This window comes from Pogona vitticeps, chromosome 13 (genome assembly GCF_051106095.1).
Source record: "Pogona vitticeps strain Pit_001003342236 chromosome 13, PviZW2.1, whole genome shotgun sequence".
NCBI lineage: Eukaryota > Metazoa > Chordata > Lepidosauria > Squamata > Agamidae > Pogona > Pogona vitticeps.
In genome coordinates, this window is record NC_135795.1 from 8,461,751 (window position 1) to 8,486,160 (window position 24,410).

Below are 24,410 nucleotides of genomic sequence, written 5' to 3' on the forward strand. Positions count from 1 at the left end.
AATGAATGAATGAATATTAAGAGCTTAAATTTGGAAATGTGTGGCTTTGAAACATAGCACATTTTAGGATATTTGAAGCACTTATACAAAAAAATGCTTGCATAAACCTAGGCGAGATCCATGAAGCTCTAAAGAAACTGAGGGCAGAATATTTGAAAGACCTCTTCCTCCATGAGAAACTGTCAAAAATTTGAGGTCTTTGAAGGAGGACTGTCGCATGTCCCACCATCATAAGAGATTAGGCTATCAGAAGGGGCACTGTAGAAGAAAAACCTATTGTGGAATTCTTTCTTAAGGGAAATCAGGCTGGCTCTATCCATTCTGAGCTTCTAGTGGGTAATCAAAGTCCATCCTGCCTATATTTCTGAAAACTAGTTTCTAAAACTGGCTTTTAACAGCAGTTTTAAATCCAAGTTTAATATTTTTAAAATATCAATTACCGAGTTTTAATACATTTTACTGGGGATTGTTTTGGCCCAACCACCCATCTCTTATATAATACAAATAATACTCTGGGAAAACATGACAAAAACAGTCCAAAGGAACAATGAGTATGTCACCAAATTCTCCACACAACTGTTGGTCTCTGGCCAACCTTGGTCCTACTTCCTTTACAAGAGATAGGAATGAAACCACTTCTGCTGTTTCTATTCTATTTAGCAGTGATCTTTTTATAAAAATACATATTTCATAAATATACAGAATAAAAGGTAACAGAATAATTATGTGTCAGTACAAACATTTTTTATGTATAATTCTCACCTATATGTGGGAGTGCTGGTGAAAACTTGAACACTACCACAGGGGAGGTGAGTTCATCTTCAACCTAACCAATGGAAATTGGAGAGAGAAATAAATAAAGCCCACATTCTGAAAGATGCGCGAGAGCATCCTTAGGCTTTGCACAGAGAAGAAAAATATCCTTGGATTGCCATGCCATTATTCTTTGTCATCATTTGCATTCAAATCGGGATAAAGACCTGAAGCTAAAGCAGCTATGAGGACTCTGTGACTCTCCAGATAACTGGACAACCACAGGCTATGCCGAAAGGAGTTGACAACCAAAAATTCTGGCATCTCTCCCCCCCCCATTACAATTAAAATGTTGCCATTAAGGTTATATATGGCCTCCCAGCCTCCTTCTCAAGATGCTCAAAACAACGCTGTTTACTGAAACCTTTGAGAGCATCCTCTCTTATTGTAGTAAAAATTCACTATCTTTAGATTGCCCTGTTTGCCATTGTTTAGTCTTGCATTGATTTATTTGATGGGTGCTTTACTGATTATATGTGGTGTTTGTCTTTTATTATACAGTTGTGCCCCACTTAACGATTACCCCGTATAATGACGAATCCGCTTCATGACGATGTTTTTGCGATCACAAAACAATGTTTTAATGGGGTTTTTTCGCTTTGCGATGATCAGTTCCCTGCTTCGGGAACCGATTCTTCACATTACGACGATCAAAATAGCTGATCGTCAGGTTTTCAAAATGGCCGCCGCCTGCTCAAAATGGCTCCCCGCTGTTTTTAGGAGGCATTTTTCACAAGACAGGCACCCGAAAATGGCTGCCATATGGAGGATCTTCGCTGGACGAGCAGGTATTCAGCCCATTGGAACGCATTTAACGGTTTTCAATGCATTTCAAAGGGCTTTTTTATTTCGCTTGATGTTTTCGCTCTACAGCGATTTTGCTGGAACGAATTAACGTCGTCAAGCGAGGCACCACTGTATTTATAATTTGCTTTATTTTATGTTTCTTCAGCTCTGGATGTAAACCACCCAGAGTAGTGTTTATCATTAATCACAGACAGAGAGAGAGATTCATTGATTCTCTGATCTGGAATCTATAGCATTGTTTATGCAGAAAAGGAACCAACAGATAAATCAAGCATATTGTTATATATCTGGTTGAGATTATTTACAGATTCTTGTACATTTGTGCTAATTCTGAATTTTGTCTATAACCTACCATTCTGCAATGGGCATATGTGCTCACATGATCATTCTTCCTTAACTGAGACAGGAACATACCCACAGTCCTTCTATTTTCTCTATATCCAGCTTGTCAACTTGCAAATATGTAACATTGAGGCTCTTACACAAGTCATGTTAGAGTAAAGGGTTCAAGAGCAGTTGCAAAAATCACAGTTGAAACAGAGGAAAAAAACTTACTGAGGTTTTAATAAAATCCTGGTTCTTCAAGTTTTCCAACAGCCGTTGACTCTGAAAAAAATAGGAAAATATAATAGGCAAGATTTAAAACAAGACAGCAATCGCAAACAGGATGAGCATTACATTCTTGCAGGGGGTGTCAGTTCATGCAAGATTAAAATGTGAAGTGCTAAAGGAACAACAGTCCCATGTCATGGCAGGTTCAGTTGCTAGATGGCTATTAATAACCGAAATTAATAATAGTGGGAATAATCTGTAGATCTGCTTACAGAATTGCTGTGCGAATAATATGTAGATCCTAAAGCCCAAAGCACTTTTGCTCAGAACATTACTGATCTTCCCTTGAGTCGGACGTCTCGCCAGCCTAGTAATACAGAATCCTGCCGCTTGTGCACGCCCCGCTGTTCCGTAAGCTTGTAAGTCCACCAGCAATAACTGCTAGCTGTGTTCACAAATCTGATGCAACCCTTTCTGTCTTTTCTGTTAAATGTGCTCAGAACTAATCAAACAAAGAGAGCTGGGCTCTTCCAAGAGCCCTCTGGGTCTTCTGGACCAAATCTTTGCAAACCAAATAGCCAGAATCTCTTCATTCATCCAGCCCTTCTCATGAACTTTCACAATAACGCCAGGCGGTATGGTCTCTTTGGGATTTGTTTTCCTCTTAAAAATGAGCACAAGAGGCAGTTTACCAACTGCACAGCATGAAAGGACAGCAATATAGTGCGGTCTTTTCGTGACCACTTGCTTTGATTGTCACTGTTTTGATTCCTTTCATATCGACAGTTCTGTTGGACGGCACATCAAAATTGATAGGCACCGCATTCATATTTGCAACCTAACTTGGTTCAAACTCATTTTTTTCTGAAGTTTTATGACATCAGAGTGAAGCTGCTGGATTTTATCCTAATCAACTGGTGGCATTTTCTGGGCTAACTTGCTTTGTGTTCTTATGGCCAACCCTTCTCTCCTCATGAAGCTGAAGCACCATTTGACTTTTCCTGTGAAATCAACAATGTCTACTTCCCTTACAAACCTTTTTCCCTTCTATTGAATAAGCTTGGCTGATACAAATATCCCACTCTGGCGCTGCTCCTTAATCCAAGTCTTGAGCCTCTGCTCAAGTTTGGCCGTTTAGCTGGTTTTCCTCTTAATACTTTATTTTTTGGCATCTTGAGGAGTTGTTCTTCCTGTTTTCTCCACTGTCTGATCATATACTCAGTGGGAGGAGAGCCAAACTGTCTCTCTGCAGCTTTATTTCCAAATTCCTTTGCGTAATTGATGACTTTTAACTTGAATTTTATAGAATATGACATTCACCTTTTATTTTTGGACATTTTTATGGGTGAGTGCTCAAAATATTGTTCATACATTAAATTTTGCATCTATGCAATAATGCCAAAATACTACCCCCTTCAATGGAGTTATAGACACATGGACGCTTTCAGAATTCTAATCGGTTTGTTCAGAATCAATTGACAGAGTTACCAAAGGCTAGTGATTGGTGGAAACAAGGTTCCTTTTAAGCTGGGTGTGTGTGCACATGCACATCTCTGCCTCCCTTTGTGTAGCTTTCTTCCTCCTCTACCCAGCAATCGTGTTGAAACCCTTAGATTCTAGTTGTGACGGAAACCTGCACCGGGGGGGGAGTCACATACGGAGGCAGGGGCGAAGTTGCATGAGAGTTGGAGCCCTACCTAGCAGGGCTGAAAATCAGAGGGTATGTTGGGCAGAAGCCTGTTTGTAGAGACAAGGTATCGGCAGTTTCACTGTGCAACTGCAGGGTTCTCTCGACTGTAACCCTTATGTACAAGACAACCCCCAATTTTCTGTCTAAAACTTTTAGGAAAAAAAGTATCATCTTATACATGGAAAAATACAGTACCTCTAAGTTGGATGTCGCTTAGTAAATAAATTAAATGGATTCAGCATAAGGATGATTTACAGTTTCACTGAATGTAAAGCTACACTGGGCAGCAAAAATCATACAGTCAGCTGTGCTACCTCAACCCAAGAAAGTGTGTTGCAGTGATTGTGAAAAGAGAATTTGGATAAGGAAATGTGTGCCAAAGTGTAGGGGGCAGAGTTAACTTCCCCTTTTCCGGCCTCTCTGTTCAGATCAAAATCAGAGCCTCCCATGGATGCTGTGTTGTGTAAAAGAAAAAAAAAAGAAGGTAAAAAATATAGAGATGTCCTGTATTGTGCCTGTTCTGGTCCCTAGATCTCTCCTCTCCTGTGTGCTCTGACCAAAGACTGAGGATATAGAAGCCTCACTACATACGAGATATAAAATCACCCAAGAGGTGGCCCTGAGACCAAACGAATCCTCAATTCCTTACCAACTGAGATGCATGCTTTATTCTTTCGACGATCCCATCGTGTCCAAGGTATTGCAAGGAGAGCCACAATGGCAGAGCGCGAAGCTTCTCCACTGCCTGGCTAGAGGTCAAGCCTGCAGCCAAGGACTATAAGCAGTAACAATTCATCATTATTATACATTTACAATACAGCTATTAATTTTGTCTCAGTTTATTATTGTGCCTCATTTCAAAGCTTCTGAAAGGAGTTGAACACCAGCAAAGGCAGACCAAAAATCAGGATGCCCTGAAATCTATCAATTCATCAGAAGCTCAGACAGTCCACGCCAGGGATGGGGAGGCAAGTGGCACAAGGTGCTGTCAAGTTGGGCATACGTTGTTTTTAATAGGGACTTGGACTCAGAACTGAGACCCAAAGACTTGCCAGCCTCCCTGGTCCATGCTAGTATTCAGTGATGGTAGAAGACCAAAGTCCTAATGAGATTTCTGCCCACTATGCATCTGCAGCAGCCTGCAGCTAGTCTGATAGTCTAGGCTCTTTCTCGTTCTTTTGTTCTTAAACAAGCGGGAACTGAAGAGGTCTGTTTGGCTTGGGTGGGACCATCAAAGGACCAAACAACACTATAGATCGCTTGCTCCTGCTAGGATAATGAGATATTTCCATCACTTGAGGAACACTGTCTTCTAATGATGAGCTACCTTTAATGTGCTGTTTGACTCTCAGTGAGAACATTTTCATGGCACAAAAAAACCCAGGAATCTATGGGAACGTTGGTCTGTCATGAAGAAAAAGCAAGCAGGTATACATCATTCAAGTGTTCCTGCTTGCTCGTTCCTTTATTGTCTTGTCTGGCAGAAGGCACTTTTCCTACCCTACTTTGTTACCTCCCAACAAATCAGAGAAAGAAGCTAAGAAAAAAAAAACTTCAGACCATTTCTCTCATTTCTTGGGAGGGCACCAGTGAAAGAAGGGCAACTTTTTGCTGTCAATCGACACGATAAATGAAGTGTGGAGCAAACATTCACAGAAATTAAACTTGCCTAGTGCTCAAGCTAATGTTTTAAATGCTAATGAACTGAGGTGCAACCTCAGTCATGACCATATTAAAAAAATTAGGCAGCAGGTGATGGGAAAAAAAACTCTGAAAAAAGCTCAGTCAGGAACTGAGTCGGATGTCACAATAAGGCTCTGACCTGGTGCAATACGTTTTATATATTCTCCAGGCTTTCCTGCAGAAAGGAGCACCAAGGAACACTGAGAGCTTCTCTGAAAGCAAGGGCTTCAGCATTCCTTTCTCCACTCCCACCCCCCAGAAGCCACAGGGAAGATCTGCTCATAAAGAAGCTCTGCATGGGCACTGGGGCTTCTTAGGGAACTTTGGCACAAGTGGGAAATTTGTCTTTGAAAGCCTACCAAAGAAGGATCTTCATGTCTGTACAGAGTTACTGCAGGCACAGCTGGAAGACCCAGCCAAGGTCCCAGGGTCAGCGTCAAGCTGTCACATTTAGATGCTGCCTGTAGAATAGAAGGTACAGTTTTGTCATCCCATTACAATTCTGAACAAGACAACCTACAAACTGAGCTTACAAAAAAAAAAAAAAAAAAAAAAAAAAAAAAGAGGTGGGTGCCTCTCTAAGGCAGTGAGGAGCAATCGCTATGCTTCCTTGATTGCAGATCTCCATGGTGCCAAAAACCTGCTCCAGAGAGTCTCCCAGCCTTCCCAAGCAAGTTTTGTAGGCTGTGCAGTAACTGTGAAGAGGGAAGTAGAAGAGGGAGCCTTCTGTCCTGGCAGGAGCAACAGGATCCACTGGAAGTATATCAGCAGATCGTGGCCTGCATCTCTACTTGTAAATAGATCAAAAAGCCATTTGAGAACACAAAGATGTTCAGCAAATTTGCATTGAGAACATGGAGTATTCTCCTATTTTTCAACTTTTACAGCTCTAGCTTGAATAAATAACACTTGCAGTAGCAGACCTCTCCCCTTTATAAAGTTATGGAAAACAGGTGTGCTAAAAGGTATGTAAGAGGAAATGTATAAACATACCAGTAGAGGTGAAGAAACATAACCCAAAGCTAGTGTGGCCAAATTTACCCTGAAAAAAACACCACAACATAGTTTTAGTAGAGATTGAATATTAACATGATAAAAACAAAATAAATAAAAATAAAAGAACAACAAAAAGACAAAAAACATGATGGCACCTTAAAGACTGTTATATTTTAACGTGAGCTTTTGTGGACAAGTCCACTTCCTCAGACATAATAAGAGAGAGAGTGAACATGGCAAGTATCTATACATGGCATCAAAATATGGAGATCGTGGTTGGTTGGTTAGACAGTTAATGAGTATTTAACAGCTGGGTGACAGCTTCTTTGAAATGCAGATATATTCCATTGAAGCTTGTGTTGTAAAGGATGTAAGAACCACTGTCATGAATAACAATGGTAGAATAACATGCATGTTAATTATACTGAAGAAACTAGCCTTTTACAGTTTCTAATGATCTTCTCTTTATAAGAGTTTGTTTGGGGTAATTCACACATCATGTGTAAATTAGCCCAGGCAACGGAAGACCACAAGAGCAACATGGCAATGAGTTAAGACTCTCTGGTTTACCTTTGAAGCTTTTTTTAGGTGACTCTATTGAGGAGGAAAATATATCTGGGAGGTACAGCACAGTACAATTATTGTAGCGCTCATATTTTGTAGTGCCCTAAAAGGCCTTAGCTTATATTGAGTCCACTGAGATGGGTGTCTAGCATGTGCATATATTTTATCTCAACTGTGTCGCCCTGGGTTCTTGTCCTGTAGTTTATTCCCCCCCCCACAATGGCAACTTTTAAGTTGCATGTAGAATGTCTTGTTAAATTAGAATGACGTGAAAAGAGCTTTTGTGCATTCCCATTACTGATGTCTGCTTTGTGTCCATTCATTCTTTTCCATAGAGTCCTGTTTGTTTTATGCAGAGTGCAGATGGCCGTTGTTGGCCAAAGATGACATAAATAACACTTATAGAAGAGCAGGTAAAAGTATATTTGATATTGTGTGTAACGTTGTTAGATCCAGTAATTGTGTTGGCAGAATAAATGTGATGGCAGAGCTGGCATTTAGGTTTGCAGCAGGGTTTCGTTCCCATCTCTGTGTAAGTGTTGTCCAGTCCATTGTATGTCAGTAATTGTTTGAGATGGGGGGGGGAGGCTGTCTGTAAGCAAGTGTAGGTTTGCCACCAAGGGCCTGGGAAAGTGAAGTGTTCTTGTCGAGGATGGGTTGAAGGTCACTTATGATGCATGCGAGTGGTCTTAGTTGTGGACTAAAAGTGACAACTAATAATAGGTCATTTTCTCTTCTGGGTTTGTCCTGCAGTAAGTTACTTTGAGTATCCACCTTGCTTAGATAATTTGTTTTGTATTCATGTTGGGTAGGTATTGTAGTTTGAGGAATGCATTTTGTAGATCTTTGGGATGGGAGTCTCTATCTTGCGGGCCGGAATAGATGTAATTGTATCTGAAGGCTTGATTGTAACCAATGGATTCTGTTGGGATGGATGCTGGAAGCATGCAAGTAGGTGTATCAATTGGTTGGTTTTCAGCATCGTGTGATGCTAGGATGTCCATGTTATGGGTTTTACAGGGGTGTCTAGAAAATGTACCCGTTGCGTAGATTGTTCCAAGGTGAAACTGATGTTAGGATGAATGTTATTGACATCCTGGTGGAATTTCTCTAGAGATTCTTTTCCATGGGTCCAGATCAGAAAAATGACATCAATGCACCTCAAATACAGGAGTGATTTTGGGGTGCAACAGTTAAGAAAGAGTTGTTCTTAGTCAGCCCTGAATACACTTGGATACTGTGGGGCCATGAGTGTGCGTGTTTCCTTTTCATCAAATGGTAACATTTTGCTTTTATGCTTCCTTTTAAATATTTTATAATCCTCTGACTAGGGGAGCCATTTCTTCTAAATATATTTTTCAAATGCACATGCAGTATAAACTGGAATTTATTTCAGCACTCTAGATGGAAAAGAAATTACATTTTAATCTAGTTAACATTCCAGTATTAAGATTTTAATGGGTTGCCACCAGATATAGCCATCGTTACGTAAGAGCCTCTGAAATCAGTGGGTGATAACCTAACAAGAAATACACAAAATCCCAATGAGACTATATTAAAGATGATGAAATCCAAAATCTTCATCTTTACACTTTCTTTCTGCTTTGTAAACTAGGTACAGAAGGAGAGAGTGGAAGCGCACTATACTAGGAGCTTTTCTGCACGTGTGACTCTTTCCATGTGCTTCTGCACTCTCCAAACACCCCACATCCCTGTGTATAACCAGACTTTTAATTTCCCTTTAAATGGTTTCTATTACACGTTCCACATCCATAAAACTCTTAAAATCCAGGAGATTTTAAAAGGAAGATAGTAGTTTAGAATGGGAAGCTGCTAAATTTCTGGGGGTAGCACTATCTCGGCCTTCATGGTGTGCTGCCATTTACAGTTTTTCAATCTAACAATACGTTAAAATGGTTCTAATAACATTGTACCCTTCCACATGTAGCCACATGCCATGTTGCTCACAGAGTTCTTTCAGCCGTCCAAGTTTGTCTGTATGACCTGCTCCTGGTGTACCTGTATTGCAAAGAAAACAACTCTGATCCAAGCCTGAAAATACCAGACGTGAATGGCTGCACAACAACTAAACACAAACTTCTCTTTTTAGTTCTAGATTCTAGGCTTTGGCAGTGGACATGTTATAGCTGGTGGTTAGAGATGGCGGTATTCATATACGAATATCCCAGAGCAGCTGGAATTATTCTCCTGTATGGAGAATTTGTGCAGGGAAATCGCCCCAGAGGGAGACCACTGCTGCGATACAAGGATATCTGCAAGCGGGATCTGAAGGCCTTACGGATGGACCTCAACAGATGTGAAACCTTGACATCTGGAGGCAGACGTTGCATCACAGCCTCTCCCAATTTGAAGAGACACTTATTCAGCAGGCCGAGGCAAAGAGGCAGTCCTGAAACCAGCAAAACCAAGGAGCTGGACAGGGGACAGATTGTATTTGTCTCCAGTGTGGAAGGGATTGTCACTCTTGAATTGGCCTTCTCAGCCACACTAGATGCTGTTCCAAGTCCTCCATTCAGAGCACGTTACCGTAGTCTCTTGAGACTGAAGGATGCCTAAGTTGCAAGTTGGAATTGACCCCACTCTCTTCCTGCTCGGCTAGCCACTCCAGGCAAGGGGAGGGAGGATGAGTCTCCCTGAATGGCTGCTAAGTTGCTAGCTGTGCAGGAAGAGAATGGAGCTCCCCCTCCATGCAATGGAAATACACAAGTACAGTTTCTCTCCCCCATTTCATGAGGTGGTTCATTCAAGTCCCAACGTCACGGCTTCAACAAATGTGTACCACACGGTCAGTTCCATATTCTCTCCTTGTTCCTGCTCTACTCACTTGTACAGACACAAGCCCAGTTTTCCTTTAAACAAAGGTGAGGAACCTCAGGGACTGGTACTGGATCGGTTCCTCCTACAGTTCCCCAAATGGCCATTGCGCCCATTCTCATTGGGTGAATTCCCCACTTCCATAGTGGGTTGGTCCCCCTCCCACCATTCCAGAATGTGGACACGCCTTTCTAAAGGTTTAGTTGATGGCAGCAAGAGCTTTGATCTAAAATGTGCTGCGATTTTTGGCCTCATGCTTTCCCATTTGGTCCCACCCACCCGTGGATTGACAGACTGTAGCCTCCATGGCCCTTTTCGAAATAGAATCTGGCCCTCTGACTAAAAGAAAGGAAGCACTGAGTCCCACTCATTGAGAGGAAGGTGGCCTATAAACAAGACAAATAAAATTAACTATAATAGATATTTGGCACTCATGGGTAGTAGATTTTAGGGAAAAAAATTATTCACTTACTTTATTTATATCCTACATTTCTGTCAAAAAGGGACCCAAGGTAGCCCCTTGGTACAGAAAAGCACTCCTTCGTGTGGACCTCTACTTGTTGCCTGAAGTGGCACAGTCTGACTGAACTTATCAACTCAATACTAAGTCAGAATCAGCAAAATGCAACTGGCGAACCCGTGTCTATGAACTGCAGTTTGAAGACTTTGTTACAGAAAGGGGAGGAAAGAGTTACATACCAGCATTCGCCACTAATAATATTGGCAGTTTTCCAGACTCAATATCATCCTTAATCAATCTGTCCAGTAAAGCAACGTCCTGTCAACAAACAAAAGGAGAAATATAATTAGTGACACACAGAAATAGACACGGCAACGTGCTATTGTTTTGGACAACACTTACCATCTGATGCTGAGAGCCAAACATTGTGTTACAAGGCACCCGACACACACAGGACAGTGGTATGCCAAGCTGCAGGAAAGACACACACAGAGAGATAATTTGAAACTCTCTTGTCTTACTCATTCACAGATATACAAACACAAATACAGTGGTGCCTCGCATAGCGACGAATATCCGTGCAGCAAAAATAGCTGCAAAGCAATTTCATCGCTATGTGATTTTAAAAAGCCCATAGGAATGCATTGAAACCCTTCAATGCGTTCCTATGGGCTTAAAACTCACCTTAAAGCAAAAATCCTCCATACGGCGGCCATTTTCGCTGCCCGGTAAGCAAGGAATCCGTCCCAGAAAACAGCGGGTGGCCATTTTATTTACCCGGCGGCCATTTTGGAACCGCCGATCAGCTGTTTTAAAATCATCGCTATGTGATGATCGGTAAGCGAAACAGGGTACCGATCATTGCAAAGCGATTTTTGCCCATTTAAAACATCGTTATGCGATCGCAAAATCTTTGTCGCTATGCGATTTCATCGTTAAACGGGGCGCCCATTAAGCGAGGCACCACTGTACATATAAAAGTGTATATGTCCTAAGTAGTCACTACTCTTGAACTGTTTAGATGAATGTACAAATTTGCAAATTAAGCCCATGAGCAATGTTTTCCCCGTTTTCATAGGAGATGTATATTTTCAGCGAGTGGCCTTTGTCCCTTCCTCCTCTTTTAACCAACCTCTTAAACTCGAAACAGATTTATCTTAACGGTACCAAACGGGAAGTTTAAAATCTGTCTGAAGGAACGTAATGAAGCTAGAAGATGCACACTGGTTTCAGAGCCAATGATTTATAAGTGTCACTACAGCATAGCCATTCTTGTTTGTACGTCTGTAAACATAGTAACTCCTTCAGGATCCGGGCTTCTGCCCTGCACGGGATTTTAGCTGCTTAATTGAAGGCAACAAGAGTCAAGGACCCAAGACGTGTGCAAGCCTGAAATAAATGGATACTGTATAGGTTTTTTTATGTGCATGTAAGTGCTGGATTAAATGATTTTCATCCATTCCTTTTCCTTAAAATGTTCTACAATCAAACATAATAAACTATACCTATGAGCTGGACAATAATAAAAGGAACAAGAAAAGGAATGGGCAATCAATGCTTAATTACAATAAGAATTCTAAATACAGTGGTGCCCCGCATACCGACATTAATCCGTTCCAGGATTAACGTCGCTATCCGGAAACTTCGCTATACGGAACGTAAAACCCCATAGGAACGCATTAAGCTCCGTTTAATGCGTTCCTATGGGGGGAAAACTCACTGGTAAGCGAAGATTCCCCATCCGGCTGACATTTTTGCCGCCTCGGTAAGGGCCATTTTCGCCGCTTCGGCAGGGCCATTTTCTGCAGCCGGTGGCCATTTTGGAACTGCCGATCAGCTGATTTCTAATCATCGCAATGCAATGTTTTGCCACCTAAAACATTGCAATGCGCTCGCATTAGCGATCGCAAAAAACGCATCGCTATGCGGATTCGTCATTAAACGGTGTGCTCGTTAAGCGAGGCACCACTGTATACATTATGACCAGGCAAACACTGAGCAGATAAAGTTAAGGTGACAAAAAGAAGACTCACTCACACAGGTAAGGGTTCATTCATTTAAATTTACCTGATTACAGAGAAATTGGCCCAAGCCTGTTCTGGCTGCAGAACTAATGTATATCACTGGTTGTTTGTTATACAGCATGTTAAAACCTTCAGTGGCATAGTCTTCATAGCGTGAATGTATCACAAGCCTACAGACTTTTAAAAGACCTTCACGATCATCTTCATGGTAATATGCTGAACCATTTTCAAACCTGTTTAAGATAAAATATTAATATCCAATGAGTTGACAGAAAAAGGTTCATTTCTATCACATTAAGTACTGAATGTTCTGGGGGGGGGGGGAATTAATTAACGTTGCAGTTAGTACTGATGAAACTGATACGTTTTCACCAAACCTGTCCAGAATCAGCTTCAAGGAAGCCTTGCCCACAAATTTATGCTTTGTCCAGTCTTTATCACCAGAAACACTACTACAGTAAAAGCATATGTTCTAGAATTAACATTTGGACATTTCAGTATAATAAGTTTGTTTCCTTCCCATCAGGTCCCTCCACTCAAAAGGAGACAAACTAGTACTGGCACTGGTAGGAATTGGATTTTTGTGTTAACATGAATTAAAAACAAAACTAAATAAGGCTCTTATTTTGGTTTCCCCCCCCCCCCCATGCTTCCCTATTTCATTTCACCTTCTGTCACCCTTTGTCTGTAAAATCATCCAGCAGCATCATAAGAGCTGTCATCAGCAGCTAAGCAGAACATCCAGGAGGGATCAGGAGCAGAAATTTTGAGGCTGCAGAAGAACCTGGACTGGCTGAAACCTAGTGGGTGTGTTCTTTCTTTGTTTCCCTTGTTCCTTGTGGGTGGGTGAGTTCCTGGCACTTTCCATCCAGAACTAAGTTATGTATTAAGACAAACATAGGCACTGTACTTTGGCACCAGCCCATTCAATTCCATAAACTACCACTTTTATGATGACCTATAATTGGCAGATATTCCATTTCTAAGAGCAGAGATAGGCAATTTGCAAATTCCATCCTGCACCATGTGTCCCATAAGCTAAGGCATAATGTACAACCCTAACCTGATGCCAATCAATATCTTCCTTAAAATCCTTACAAAACTACAAAAAATATTTTTAACCAGTGCATGCAAAACATTTTATTTATTCTATATCATAAGAACTTTCAAAAGATTCAGTAAAAATTCAAGAGAAAAGAAATACTAGAAAAAAGGGCAATTAATAATGTAAGCAAATTACTAAAAAGCCCCATTCATGCATTATAAATTACAAAGACTACGTATTTCATCACTGAACTGAACTATTTCCCACTGAACTTTTTTTCATGTAGCAAATTGTGTTAAGAACCAACATTCCGTCATGTTTTTCCAATTCTTTTAAAGCTTATAGATGATTTAACCTGGCTTTTTCATATCTTTAAAATTTCAACTTTTCTTGATTTTAAAAATCATTTTATTTTCCGCATTACTTAAGATCATAAACCATAATGAATGCAGGGTACCTGAAAAGTCTGCAAAGCCAAAGAGTCGTATCAGAAAGAATCCTGGTTGTCAGCTTTCTCAGCCTCTCTCTGTCCAGCACTGAAATGTAAGCAGCCAGGCTATGTCCTAACAGCGCCATATGTCCTTGTTCGCCAACATTCTGAAGTCTGCAAGACACAAACATGTTAGAAGGATTATCATCACTGCCTAAATTAATCTGTATGCTTAACTTATGGTGGCTGGAGTCTCATTCATTTATGAATATTCTGAAATGCTTTTGGTTCTTTTTTTCTTTCTTTTCCATTTGTTTTTTTTTTCTAAAACATCCCCTCTCCTTTTTTCACTGTGTTTGCAAACATAGTAGTAATAATATTTGGGGCAAAAAAACTAGGATTGGATAAATCATTGAGGCATTTGATTTTTGCTCCTTCTGAAAAGAGACCTCTCAGATTTTCCAAGCATTTAAAGATATTTAGGCGTCTATCCGATGGTATGAATATGCTACTGAGTCCACTGCATACAAGAGTCCCCCCCATATCTGTGGGTGATATGTTCCAAGGCCGACCATGAATGCCCCAAAGCACAGCTAGCAGTTGCAGCTGTACTGCAGGATGGAAGGGGACGCGAAGTGACAATCGTAGCAAGTGGGGCTGATGGAGCGCTCGCCCCTTTCTGCTGCCACTGCTGAATCTTGTCCTTGGAATAGAGCAGGTTTATTTTCATTTTATTTGAAATATTTTTACCCCACCTCACTCCAGGCTATTAACAGGGGTGAAAAGATTTCACCATATTTCCCCCACTTTGGCCACCTTACACTGGCTACCTATCCACTTCTGCATTGATTTCAAGGTGTTAACTATTACATATAAAGTCCTTAACGGTTTAGAACCACGATACCTGGCAGAGCACCTTCTTCCGCCCAGTTCTACCTGTGTCACCTGCTCTAGTCAGTCTGGGCAGCTGAGGGGCCTAATGTTAAGAGAGGCCCGATGGGAAAAAACAGAAATCGGGCCTTCTTGGCAGTGGCCCCTTGTCTTTGGAACAACGTACCTGTTGAGATCCGCCTGGCTCCCTTGCTGAGGGCCTTCTAGACTAGCTTGAAGGCATGGCTATACAGTCAGGCCTTCCCTACAACCATTACCTATCCTATCTTCCCTTTTCTTCTTTTTCTTTTTTCTCCTTCTCCTACCTCTTCTTCCCCCCCCCCTTTCTTTTTCCTTTCCCATCCTGGATTAATCTGGATTTTATCTTAGTTTATTTTTATATTATATGTAAACCGCCCAGAGTAGACACATTCTAAATGGGCGGTATATAAATCTAATAAATAAAAATAAATACAAACTGTTGCCCCTTATTAAATTAATGTATTACCGGTAAGACTGAAGTGATTCTTCCTCTTCATCTCCATGCATAAGATTTTGGACTAATTGGAGAATGCTCACCATATCTTGTCCACTAGAGAGAAAAAGGGAAGTAACAACATGGCTACATGAGTTTACTGTCATTTCTGGTTATTGGTAAATGGCTTTAAACAATGAGAACTGAAACATAACACGGACACTATTAACCTTGAACTCAGAAATAGTGAGGTGCCTTATCAGTTTGACAAGACAAGAAAGACATCCTAGAGAGCTGAAGAATCCAGATTGCTTTATTTCCTCCATCTACAAATCACTGTGAACACAAATGCACACACAGAATCTCACTTGATGTGTACTATGCAATAACAGAACCAAAACTAAGATAATCACCTGGCAAATCTGCTTTGATTGTATTCCTGCATTGAGCAGGGGGTTGGACTTGATGGCCTTCCAACATCACTTTTCTATGATTCTATGAAAGCATATGAACAAGAGTCGGCATGTTCTACTGATGTTATGGAGACAGGCAGTCAATCTCTCTGTTTTTATCACCATATCAATTATGACCAATTTTAGCCCTTTTGACTCATTTTTGGTTGTAGGCATTACTTCTGAGAGAAAATACAGTGGTGCCCCACACCACCATTTAATGCGTTTCTATGGGGTTTTTTGCCCCGTACAGCGACGTTTCCAGATAGCAACGATAATCCGTTCCAGATAAATCGTCGCTATCTGGAAACGTCGCTATACGGGGCAAAAAACCCCATAGAAACGCATTAAACTCCGTTTAATGCGTTCCTATAGGGACAAAACTCACTGCTAAGTGGAAATCCTCAATCCGGCCGCCATTTTCGCCACCTCGGTAAGCGAGGAATCAGCGCGAAAACGCTGCGGGCGGCCATTTTCTTGACGCGGCGGCCATTTTGGAACTGTCGATCAGCTGTTTCCCAAACATTGCAATGCGAAGATCGGTAAGCGAAACGCTTACCAATCATCGCAATGCGATGTCTTACCTATTAAAACATCGCAATGCGATCGCAAAAACGATAGCAAAATCCGCATCGCTATGCGGATCCGTCATTAAATGGTGCGCTCATTAAGTGAGGCACCACTGTATATCTAGCTGCTTTACGCAGATCAATGTTCAGTTCAATAATATCATAGGCTCTCCCCTATGAATCATTCACAAACTTTATAATCTTGCATGATGTGACAAATAAAGTTAAAACTAAATTCATTTCTAATGAGCCGATGGCAAGTCAAGGGTTATGAAGATGGTTGCTGAAGCTAATCATAATCAATGGTGACAAGTTCAGGTCCAGATGACACAGGAAACTATAGTTAGTTAAATGGAGAGGTGAAGGTCTTACAGATGTTCCAGTTGGTGGTTTGAGACCAAATCTCATTGTGACTTATGCAAAATTTATTAAAATGTGTAAACACAACACTGTCTGCTCTGACTGTCAGCAACTCAAAGTAGATTTTTTTCCACAGCTCTCTTGCCCGAGATCTAGAAATGCTAGCAAATGAGCAAAGCACATGTGCAACCATCAAAATATTAAGTCCTGTGTTTACACCAAGGCCTACCTTTGACTTCCAGAAGCTGAAAAGGCCGAGCCAATACATGAGAAAAAATTCAAAACAGATTACATTACTTACCTGCCTTGAAGTGGTCCAGGAATATCCTTCCTTGTATATTTCTTTTCGTTTTCTTCCTCCACTTTCCTGTTTGAACACCCAAGGCAAGATGATTTTATCTCAACTTCTGGTTGGGCCACACCAAAATTTTGTAATAATTTGACTATGAAAGGAAACAGCTAAATTTGAGTAGCAACACTGCTTCCAACTCTGACCTGATTTCATGCTCTAATTAATATTATTAATATTGCATATTTTTTAAAAAAACTTATAAAGTTATACCTTACTAAAGCAAATATTAAAATGATGCTTTGTAAAGATTTCTCAGCATGTCACTTACTCTGTAAGATTTAAAATAAAAACATTTTACTGTAAGAAAAGGAAATACAATCCTAACTCTAAACATGTCCTTTTAAAAATGTGGCTGCAAAGGTTTAATTTAAGGTTTGAATGAGTATTTCCATGTTAGCCCAACAACAAGGATCAATGATTTCTCCATATGCAATACCTTTTCTCAAAAATTGAACAAGTGCAAGGAAATCAGCTTATGGCTGTGGGAATATCTATTCAGATATTCAGAACAAGGGTGGGTGCTGAACATGCTGCCCTCCACCTACTGCTTAATATTAATTCAAAATGTATGTTAGTGCAAGTGGTGTGTTTGCCATCACTGCCAGGGCTTCATCTGTATTTCTCTAGCCTGGTAACACAGCTTGGAAATGGCACATTTTTGAATGACAGGTCCTAAAATCCCCCCAAATCAATGATCAAGCTAGCAGAGGGATTTTGGCAAGTGCATTCAAAAAAAGTACCGTGTTTCCCCGAAAATAATTTATATTAATTTTTGCTTCCAAAAATGCATTAGGGCTTATTTTCTGGGGATGCTGTTTTTCATGTACAACAATCCACATTTATTCAAAGGCAGTCCTGTCCTCTTCTTCCGGTTGCTGCACAAGGGTGGAGGGCAGGGATTCACTTAACGGGGGCTGCTTTTTGGGGTAGGGCTTGCATTACGAGCACCCTGAAAAATCATACTAGGGCTTATTTTCAGGTTAGGTCTTATTTTTGGGGAAACAGGGTAACTTTCCCAAGACTACTGGAAACTCTAGTATATCTGGTGCCCATTTAATTTGGACTCATTTCCACAAAGACAGACAGGAGAAGGAAATGTCTTACGTTGTACTTCTGCCTATACCAGGAACTTGGCATGGAGACATTAAGCAGATAACCGGGAGGATCCGACATTTATTTTCCATGAACCATTTCTGTTCCTCTTCCTCTCCTGAAATCTCCTTCTAGGCTACATATCAGAAATGCATTTTCTGACTTAAGCAACCCTACCAAATCTAGAGCCAGAGAGCAGGACTGCTGCTCTTTGGGCTCCTCACTAGATATGGGAGCTTTGCATTCGTATTCCTGGGGATATGAATACGAAGTGCAGCACTGCGGGTGCCACGGAGGTCAATTTCCTCCCTCCAGAACCATGCAGGTCCACTCACTAGGCTTTGCGTGGTGTGCACAGCTATCGTTGGTAACATTGCACTGATCACGGAAGTAGTGCAGATGGCACTTCCCCACCTCCATGGGCTGCTGAGCACTCTGGTGAGGAGGCAGGATGATGAGTCTCCCCATTCAGCTGCTGAGTGCTCAGCACCGCATGGAGGCAGAGAAACATTGGCCGGGCTATTTCCACAATTTGTGTGATGATGACAGCAGCAGAGTCTGGTGAGTGGACCAGGGTGGTTCTGGGGGGAAGAGTCTAAAGGTCCCAGACACCTGTGGTAGCAATATTTGAATTTATCTCACCCAGGAGACAAATATGAATATCCCATCTCTACTTCTCGCCTCTGAAAGCCCAGATCTAACTGTGAAATATCTGCTACATATTAAGAAGGAGCAGTGCTGCAAGGTTGTTAAAGCAACAGAACACACATTTCGAGCAATACGTTCTGTCAGACTGAGCAAAAACATCAATATGAATACTGTAGCCTCTCTACTCCACCACTAGGCTTTCATCAAGACTGTGATTAGCAAGTACCTTTGATTGTCTTCAAGCAGCTTCATAGCCTCATTAAGATTTTTTCCCATTTCTGCTAAAGCAGGATCAACCATCTGTTGTTTAAAAAAAATCCACATTAGATTCAATAGCCACCAACCTTATTATACAGCCAAATGGTACAAATCAAGCAGAACAGATAACAGTAGCTGAGAAGTTTCTGAGAAACAACTCCATTGTGACCTGGAAGGTTTTTCCTCCTCTCCCCTGCAAATCAGGAATACAACACAAGCCCAAGCCTCACTGTTGCATATTCGGAATGGCTAATTATCTGTTACATCTCAACAAGGCCAGTCACACTGGCCTGGCACGTTCCTCCTTCCCAGAATTATCTGCCACACAGACAATGGAACTATACTATCTAGGACTGAAACAGCTCACAATTACATAACTTCAAAAGATTCCCTGTTCTTGTAGAGGTATTCTGTGACCAAAATGAAAAATGAGGTTCCTCTACAAGTAGAGAGTGATTCAGGCCCATTATTTAGTTTCTGCTCTGAATGACAGTAGATTTCCAGGTCTTTGGCAAGGGTCTTCTCCCGACTCTATTTGGAGATGCAACAGGTTGCGCGTGGAGCCATCTGAACACAACTATGCGCTGAGCTCAGACATTGCAGCACCTAGGAGAGTTCTGGGGGAACATTTTCATGGGTGAAGATCAAGCCCAGACTTTTATGCCCCGATCCTGAAGATGACTCACCCTGCCACACCTTCCTAACAAGTCTCTTCAATCCCTCCAAGAAAGCATGCCAAGTGAACTAGTAGAACACTTAAGAAACGGGTGTCCTCGTGGTCCTGTGCAGGAGCTACTATTTTGGGCTCAAGAGTCCGGGGTCTCTGGCGACATGGCGGCACTCTTTCTCCATTCAGGATCACTGGTTCTTTAGCTTCTGAGCCCACAAACAGATTATTATGGGACTCAATATTATTAATAATTAACAACAATGAATAAACATCTGTTCTTGTAAGTGGCCTACCTGCTTGAGTAACAGACAAGAAGCCTATTCAGGAAATGTGCAGCTTCGTGTTAAATGCCTAAGCACCGACACACTTTTGTTCTTTTTATGTGGCCTGATCCTTTGACTAAGATAAGTTCCAAAAAGGAAAATGTGCTCTACATGCTCTGCACTGGCACTGTAAAGACAGCGGACATAAACTGAATATGGTCATACAGAGGAGTAACTGAATCCATGGAAACAATACGTTCACCTAATTAGTGTGTATATCTCTGATTACCAGATGGGTATATAGTTGGTGAAACCATAATAACATCCTTTGCACAAATACAGCTGAGCCGGTAATGGGAACATATGAGTCAGATAATAAGCCAGTTGGGAAGCTAGACACCAGCAGGAGCAAAAAGCATGTTGGCTTCCTTCTTCGACTTCAAAGATGAGAACTGATGTGAATTTCTTCCTACTTTTGATCCAGCATGAAAAATAACAGAATGATAAGATAAAAGATGTGTAGCATTTCTCAATGGTCTATATGCACCCGTCATCAAGTCAGGCTAAGTACAAGGCGCAGTTCCCAAAGGAGCCAAAGTTAAACTCCCCAGCTTGAAAGAGAATGAGAGCCAGTGTGTGTGCATGCACAAGAAAGAGGGGGTAAGAGCACTCTTCCCACCTGACGATCAAAGCCCATAGTGACAACCAGAGGATGACTTTATTTCATATTCAGTTCCAAGATAGCAGCAGAGTAAGTTTGCTTAAGTTCTGGAATTCCTGTACTTGTAGGGCTTCCAAAGCAATGGAGAAACCAAGGAGTTAGGCAAACCATCCCCTTCTAATGAAATAAATGAAATTGCTTCAATAGATGTCCAATAGCTGGAACAGATGACTAAACTGGAATGGAGCCAACTGAACTAAGGCCAGGGCTAGGTGCCCTCCAGATGTTCTTAATACAACTCCAATCAGCACCAGCCAGAATGCCCAATGTTCAAGGAAGTTGTAGCTTTAATCCCAAACATCTGGAATGGATTATGCTGCCGACACCTGACAGCATAAGAGCAGCCCTACTGGGTCAGACCAAAGGTCCACCTAGTGCAATAACTCATTTACCACTATGGCAAACCACATGTACACATTCCATAAATGGATAATTGCAAATGGTTCCTTTTGTACATCCTACATTATCTAGAAATAAGCCTTACAGAATGAAGTAACATTAACTTTACAAGAGACTGTACTCCCAATCACATACGTTAATGCTACTATCCATGAAAGCCTTTTCTAGTACCATTGACAAAACACACGACCCATAAAAAATGTAAAGCTACTTACGGCAGTTTCCCATTATAATAAATTATTCAGTGGCTATCTAAAACACCACTGACTACAGGAGAGCATTAGAGAATTTCAGAAAAAGATCAGTCTTTGCTTTATTGACTACAGCAAAGCCTTTGACTGTGTAAAGCATGAAAAACTATGGGTTGTTCTGTGCCTTAGTAATTGACTGGCCTGATGCATAACTTGTATTGTGGAAAGAAGCTACCATTAGGACAGAATATGGAGAGACAGAATGGTTTCCTATAGGAAAAGGTGTCAGACAAGGGTAAATCTTATCCCTTTATTCCATCAGTATGCAGAACATATCACACAGAAAAGCAAGACTAGATTCAGATGAAGGAGGAGTGAAAATTTGTGGAAGAATAATTTAAGATATACGAATGACTTATAGTGAAAGAAGCCAAAAATCATGATTACAGAAGAACTACCCAACTTTAGGGTTGACAGTGTAGAAATAAAACTGTTACAGATATTGTATAATTTGGATCAATCATCACTCCAAATGGAGACTGCAATCAAGAAATCAGAAGAAGACTAGGACCCAGAAGAGCAGCAATAAAGGAATTAGGAAAGATCGCAAAGTACAAGGATGTGTCACTAGAAACCGAGATCAAGATCACCATGTACGGGGGTGAAAGCTGGACAGTTAAGAAAGTTGGCAAGAAAAGAATTGTTGTTGGTTAGTTGTTAAGTCGTGTCCGACTCTTCGTGACCCCATGGACCAGAGCACGCCAGGCCCTGTGCAAAAGTAGATGTTTTTCTGGAACTCTCTGGCTTTCTCTATAATCCAGCACATGTTCGCAATTTGGTCTCTAGTTCCTCTGCCCCTTTGAAATCCAGCTTGTACTTCTGGGAGTTCTCGGTCCACATACTGCTGAAGCCTACCTTGGAGGATTTTGAGCATAACCTTGCTAGCGTGTGAAATGAGTGCAATTGTACGGTAGTTGGAGCATTCTTTGGCACTGCCCTTCTTTGGGATTGAGATATAGACTGATCTTTTCCAGCCCCCTGCTGAATTTTCCAAACTTGCTGGCATATTGAGTGTAGCACCTTAACAGCGTCATCTTTTAAAGATTTTAAATAGTTCAGTTGGAATGCCATCACCTCCACTGGCCTTGTTGTTAGCCAGGATTTCTCAGGCCCACTTGATTTCACTCTCCAGGATGTCTGGTTCAAGGTCAGCAACCACACTCTCTGGGTTGTCCGGGACACCCAGATCTTTCTGGTGTAATTCCTCTGTGTATTCTTGCCACCTCTTCTTGTTATCTTCTCCTTCAGTTAGGTCCCTCCCATTTTTGTCCTTTATCATGTCCATCTTCGCACAAAAGTTTCCTGCAATATCTCCAATTTTCTTGAACAGATCTCTGGTTTTCCCCTTTCTATTATTTTCCTCTATTTCTTTGCACTGTTCATTTAAGAAGGCCCTCTTGTCTCTCCATGTCATTCTTTGGAAGTTTGCATTCAATTTTCTGTAACTTTCTCTATCTCCCTTGCATTTTGTTTCCCTTCTCTCCTCCGCTCATTGGTCAGCCACCAGAAAGGTAAAATAAAAAATTCTAAAAATTACAAGTATCTAAAAGCAGCCAATGGCAGCAGAATACAGTTCAGATCAGAAAACATCTAAAAGCAGTGCAAACAAACAGCAATACAAGATTAATACAACAGTTCCTAATTTCAGGAACGTAAGATCAACACATGTTGCTTAAAATTTCAAATAACATTTTAAAAGAACATTTCTGAATAGTTTTTGAAGAATGTGTCCAACAGCCATCTTTAATAAACAAACAGTATCCAAACACACCAATGTGCTTGGTACACATTCGTTGCCAATTTAGAATTCACAGAATAAAGGATTCTGTGTATAATGTAAAGGACCTACAAGGCCATCGTGTCCAACCTCTTACTTAATGCAGGAATCCAAATAAAATTACATCTGACAGATGACTGTCTAACCTTCTCTTAGATTACTACTATACCAGACAACTCACCACCTTACAAGGTTATTGGTTGCATTGTTGCACTGCTCTAACACTGGCGTGCTCTGGTCCATGGGGTCAAGAAGAGTCGGACACGACTAAACAACAACAGCACTTAGAACGTTTTCCATGATGTTCAACCGAAACCTGGCTTCCTATAACCTGAACCAATTATTATGTGTCCTACACGCTGGAATGACTAAAAACAGATCCTGTCCTTCCTGTGGATAACCTTTCAAGTGTCTGGAGAGTGTTATCATATCTCCCCTCAGTCTTTGTTTCTCTAGGCTAAACCTGACCAGTTCTTTCAGTCTTTCTTCATAAGGCTTCTTTTCCAGTCCCCTGGTACTCCTTGTTTCTCGCCTCTGAAATTGTGCCAGTTTGTCTGCATCCTTCTTAAAGTGCAGTGTCCAGAACTGGACACAGTACTCTAGATGAGATCTAAACGGGGCTGAAACGAAAAGAACTAGTACCTTATGGGATTTGGAGACTATGTCTTTTAATGCAGCCTAAAATAGCATTCGGCTTTTTTTGCAGCTGAAACTGTTGACTCATATTGAGCTTGTGACCAACATCTCCAAGATCCTACTCACATGTAGAATTACAGATCCAAGTATCCCCGCGGCCCCATCTTGTAACTGCATTTGGTTTCTTTTTCCTAAAAGTAGAACTTTGCACCTATCCGTTAAATTTCATTCTGTTGTTTTCTGCCCAGTGTTCAAGCCAATCAAGATCTTTTTGAATATTTTTTCCGTCGTCCAGAGTATCAGATACTCCATGCAATTTTGTGTCATCCACAAATTTGATAAGCATTCCCTGTACCTCCTCATCAAAGTCATCAATAAAATTGTTGAAGAGCGGTGGACCTAGGACTGAGATTTTTGGTTCCCACAAAGCTCAGCCCCACAAACCTTTTTTGAATAGGAACCACTGATAGGCATTCTCTGACTATGATTCTGTGGAAAATGTCATCATTAAGCGATTTCGACGTCATGCGGGGTAAGCGCCTAGTGGGGCACCACTGTACCTGAAAGGTAATCTACAGAGGAGCGGGAGGATCTGTTCTTGATCATCCCAGACTGCAGTACACGTAATAATGGGCTCAAGCTACAAGAAGCCAGATTTAGACTGAATATCAGGAAAAAATGTTTTAACTATTAGAACAGTACAACAGTGGAACCAATT

General features: G+C 41.2%; 1 protein-coding gene across 1 annotated transcript in view; it reads right to left on the reverse strand.

The window, feature by feature from the left end:
- The window catches only part of PDXDC1 (pyridoxal dependent decarboxylase domain containing 1), a 45,750-nt gene that overhangs the window by 14,297 nt on the left and 7,043 nt on the right, over positions 1–24,410 (reverse strand). Inside the window, exons 2-14 of the mRNA XM_072982414.2 lie at positions 18,944–19,017; positions 16,927–16,992; positions 15,278–15,361; positions 13,927–14,073; positions 12,468–12,657; positions 10,803–10,871; positions 10,640–10,718; positions 9,040–9,124; positions 6,539–6,587; positions 5,905–6,006; positions 4,512–4,637; positions 2,176–2,226; positions 763–826 (exon numbers count right to left, since the gene is read on the reverse strand). Of these exons, the coding sequence (XP_072838515.2) occupies positions 763–826; positions 2,176–2,226; positions 4,512–4,637; positions 5,905–6,006; positions 6,539–6,587; positions 9,040–9,124; positions 10,640–10,718; positions 10,803–10,871; positions 12,468–12,657; positions 13,927–14,073; positions 15,278–15,361; positions 16,927–16,992; positions 18,944–19,017 (1,186 nt within the window). The remainder of the gene's footprint in view (positions 1–762; positions 827–2,175; positions 2,227–4,511; positions 4,638–5,904; positions 6,007–6,538; positions 6,588–9,039; positions 9,125–10,639; positions 10,719–10,802; positions 10,872–12,467; positions 12,658–13,926; positions 14,074–15,277; positions 15,362–16,926; positions 16,993–18,943; positions 19,018–24,410) is intronic.